General features: G+C 52.1%; 1 protein-coding gene across 1 annotated transcript in view; it reads left to right on the top strand.

Moving 5' to 3' along the window:
• TBX19 (T-box 19) overlaps positions 1–4406 on the top strand; it is a 33906-nt gene that overhangs the window by 4459 nt on the left and 25041 nt on the right. The window contains exons 3-4 of the mRNA XM_015564267.1: positions 1395–1456; positions 2690–3127. Coding sequence (XP_015419753.1) covers positions 1395–1456; positions 2690–3127 — 500 coding nt within the window. The remainder of the gene's footprint in view (positions 1–1394; positions 1457–2689; positions 3128–4406) is intronic.

Here is a 4406-nt window from a genome sequence, read left to right as displayed (position 1 = left end):
AATCATTGATCGGCTGCCTCCTGTATGCCCCACCTTGGAGGATCGAGCCTGCAACCTGGGCATGTGTTCTGACTGGGAATCGGACTGTGAACTCCTGGTTCATGGTCAACACGCAACAACTGAGCCACACTGGCTGGGCTGCACTTGCTTTATCATTAATGGAAATGTTTTTAATAATCAATTTAACTTTTAACAAAATCCATAAAACTCAACCAACTTATAATTATCTGTCCCTTATAATAGAAGTCTGGGAGAACCTCTAACTGGCAATACTTTGTCACCTGCCTTATTACAGATTCCCGAAGCTAGCACAACCACATTTAAAAAATAATTAAGTGGTTTAGAATTATACAGTTCACTCTGCCCTCCTCAAGTATCCCTGGGGACTGTGGTTTCAGTAGGTTGGATTTTTCCAAAAACGACATTTAGCCTGGGAAGGTGAGTCATTCCTCTGAGCAGCTCGTACAGGTGAGCGGTCCACACCATTCGGGTCTGAGAAGGTAGACTTCCGGGTGTGAGTGGTGCTTCTACCACGCTGGGCCAGGGACTTCCGTCCCCGTATCTTTCCTTCCGTTCCAGGAAAAACATGAACAAGTAATGGTACTTGGCACAGACTTCTGTCAGCGAGGCCTGAGCACTGACATGATGCCGTTGGAAGTGGTCAGCTTTTGTTGCCTGAGTCCAAGTCTTTTTTGATGCCTCCTACAACTGTCTGCTCCTTTTCATCACAAAGGCTCTGGGTCAATGGACAGATGTTTATAATGCTGCCACAGGGTCTGTCCTGTCAATATTTGACTTAATTTTGAGGATGTAGAGGACACACTTATAACCCGTTCAGATAAGCAAAGGCCTAAAGAAAACCTGCCCGGTGAGATGACAGAACCTGGATTCAGAACGCTGGTCGCGTGGTGCAATCAGGAGAAGCCAGGGCTTGGAGTGAGAGTCCTGCCTTGAGTCTGAGCTGCGCCTTGGCCCACGTTGATGTGGCCGCCTTCCCCTTACCTCCCTGAGGTTCCTTTTTAAGCCTTGTTTCCCTCACAGGATCGTGGGTGGGTCTAGCTGGGCACAGGTGAGGTTGTGCCTTGAAGTCCCCCGCTTATCTTAGCTGTTCTGAGGGCTTGAATTTTACCAGGCGGGACCCAAGGCCAGAAGTCAGTAGGATCAAACCAGGCAGAGAGAGTTATAAATATGAGAGTAACCCTGTAAAGCTGCGATTCGGAGAGCAGCGGCCCAGGTGGAGGCAGTGCCTGGAGGGAGCGGGGTGGGAGAGACAGCGGCTTCGGGGACAGGGGGTTCGATTTTCAAGAATGGCGGTGCTCTCCGAGATTCGGGGCGACTTGGCGCGGACGTGTGTGCCGGCTGGACAGCCATGGTGCGCTTCGTTCCTCTTCCAGGAACCACCTGAAAGATATCCCGGAAGCGATCTCCGAGAGCCAGCACGTGGCCTGTCCCCACCGTGAGTTGGGTGAACTCGGAGTGGGAGGCGCCTGGGGCGACAGCAGGAGCCAACACCACCACAGCAGGCTCTCCACCTGTGGTGACCGCCAGCCTGTCCCTAACCTCCCGTCACCACCCAGCGGGTTATTTCTTCCTCTCAAGACAAGTCTGTGCCCTGGAGGGGGTTCCCAGAGAGGCAGAGACAGAGAGACAGAGATGGGGACGGAGACAGAGACAGAGATGGAGATAGAGAGACAGAGAGATAGAGATGGAGACAGAGATGGAGATAGAGAGACAGAGAGACAGAGAGATAGAGATGGAGACAGAGATGGAGATAGAGAGCCAGGGGAGAAGAGCCAGAGAAGAGAGATAGAGATGGAGACAGAGATGGAGATAGAGAGACAGAGAGACAGAGAGATAGAGATGGAGACAGAGATGGAGATAGAGAGACAGAGAGACAGAGACAGTCATAGATGGAGACAAAGCAGAGACAGAGGCGTTGTTAGTGTATAGAAATGCAACTGATTTTTTGTGTTGATTTTATGTCCTGTAAGTTTGCTGAATTTGTTTATTAGTTCTAACATCTGTGTGTGTGTATGTGTGTGTATGTGTGTGTATGTGTATGTGTATGTGTATGTGTGTGTGTGTGTGTGTGTGTGTGTGATCTTTAGGGTTTTCTCCATGTAAGATCATGTCATCTGTGAACAGAGATAACTGTATCTCTTCCTTTCCAATTTCGGTGCCTTTTCTTTGTTTTTTTCTTTATTTTTTAATTTTGATGTTTTTGCCTAATTGCTCCGGGTGGGACCTCCAGTATCACGGTGAATAGAAGTGGCAAGAATGGGAGCCTCTGTCTTCTGCCCTCAGAGGAAACGCTCTCGGTTTGGACTGAGCTTGTTGTAAGCTGTGGGCTTGTCAGATGTGACCTTCATTATGTTGCCCAATTTCCTTTTATTCCTAGTTCGCTGAGTGTTGGTTTTTTAATCATGAAAGCATGCAGATGCATTTTTTGCATCAATTGAGGTGATTATTCACAAACTAATCTCTGAAATACTCTGCAGCCTCCCACATATTCTGCAAGATTCTTGCTGCCCAGGCATGCTAGTGGCTCCCCATCTTTTTGCTTTTTGGATCCTCTTCATGGGGGTGGGGGGCACAGAGAGGCTGTCACCCCTGCTGTGTAACCACAACACACAGTCCCAGTGGCTGCAGCTGACACCTCCTTCTTAGACTGACTTTTGATTTCCCTCAGTGAAGTCAGAGCACCTTTTAGCGTATGCACCCCAACAGTCTTCTATATCGCTATGGTTCCAGTGCCACAGACCTGGCGAGGACCTGCTGTCCGTCTCCAGAGAAGCCGGCGAGCTGTGCCACGCGTGGGAGGGGGCAGGGGTGGTCTCTGTCCCACGGCGGACGTCCAGTGTGGTCCACACAGAAGCAGAGCTGTGCACGGGCGGGGAACCCGACTGGAGGTGTCAGTGTGTCTTCCTCTCTGTCCTAGTGGGTGGCTGGATCTTCTCCAACCCGGAGGGAGTGTGCTCGGCCGGGAACGCCAATTTCCAGTATGCGCCTCCTCTGCCTCTGTCTGCCCCTCACACCCACCACGGCTGTGAGCGCTACGCTGGCCTCCGCGGGCACCGGCCGGCCCCCTACCCGTCCGCGTACATGCACAGGACCCATTCTCCCTCAGGTGCGTGGCTCTGCTCACGGAACCCCAGGCACCAGGGTGGGGGGGGGGGGGAGGAGAGAGATGGATAAACCGTAAAAGAAGTGTCTGAAGATGAAAGAACCCCTTTCATGGAGCACAGGTAACATCATTGCATGTTGCTATCTTAATGTTTTCTTTTGTATACTAATAGTTGGTTTTAGATAGGACGTTGCTAGCGTTTTGTAATTTTCGTAAGACACCGAGTCCCCTGGTTTGTGATGGGTGTGATGGAGCAGGGCATGGTGCCGGAGCAATTCCAGGCTTCGCCTCAAAAACCAGGCTGGAGGTGCATCTGAGGCAGCCGCTTGCTGCCTTCACGGGGCTTTTCTGCAGTTACAGGGCTCAGTCCTGGGAGCTCGGGGCCCGCCCTGAGGCGTTGCCCGGAAGGTCTCGGGGGCGATCACTCTGCACCCAGGCTTGCGTAGGATTAGTTGAAGGTACACAGAGCCAACCTTGATAATTTTTGGTCTGATTGTTTTTTACCTTGACACTGATGTGTGCTTTTACCCTCACTGACTGCTGCCCTGCCTGCCCTGGCCTGTGTCAACCCCGTGCCTGGCTATTTTTATGAAGGAGGGAACAAGGGAACCGAAGACGGAGTTCTCATTCAGTTATTTATACCAAAAATATCTATCAGGGGCCAATGGGATTCCCGGTTCTGCCCACGAACAAGTCAGACCCTCAAGGAGCTTCCATCCTCAGATGGGGAGACTGACATGAAACCAGACAAACAAGTCAAGTCCGTGGCTGGGAGGTGGAGGAGGAGTTAAGCCTGCAGTGCTGGGACACATGAGCCCCACGTCTGCAGAGGACTTTCCTGGTCACCAGCACCCGTCCCCGTGCCCCTGCCTGCGTCCCGGCGACCTTGACAGCTGCCACAGGAGGGAGAGCGGAGCTTAATGCCTGACACTGAGCAGTGTTCTCACTCACTTCCTGGTTCTTTCCGTGGTCAGCACACGAAATGTGCCCTCAGAGCATATCCCCAGGCCTCTTCCAGGCCATTGGGGTGTAGTGTCTTCCCTGGAGGGGCTCAGGGCTGCACGAATCCACACATTACTCATCACGCTACACAGTGGCAGCACTAAGGCGGTCCTGGCCTGAGCGTCCCCCGGAACCTCTTAGAAGGTGGGCTCTCAGGTTCTCCTTCTGAAAGAGGCTGTGTTTTAACCAGGTCCCGGGTGACTCCGACACACAGGAATGTTCGAGAAGCATTCTGTAAAACACACAGGCCGAGGTGCTGAGGGGAAAGGGGCAGATCTGC

The sequence above is a fragment of the Myotis davidii genome, unplaced genomic scaffold (assembly GCF_000327345.1).
Source record: "Myotis davidii unplaced genomic scaffold, ASM32734v1 scaffold401, whole genome shotgun sequence".
Taxonomy (NCBI): Eukaryota; Metazoa; Chordata; class Mammalia; order Chiroptera; family Vespertilionidae; genus Myotis; species Myotis davidii.
Note: the sequence above shows the minus strand (reverse complement) of the source record. Positions and strands in the feature narration are given on the sequence as shown.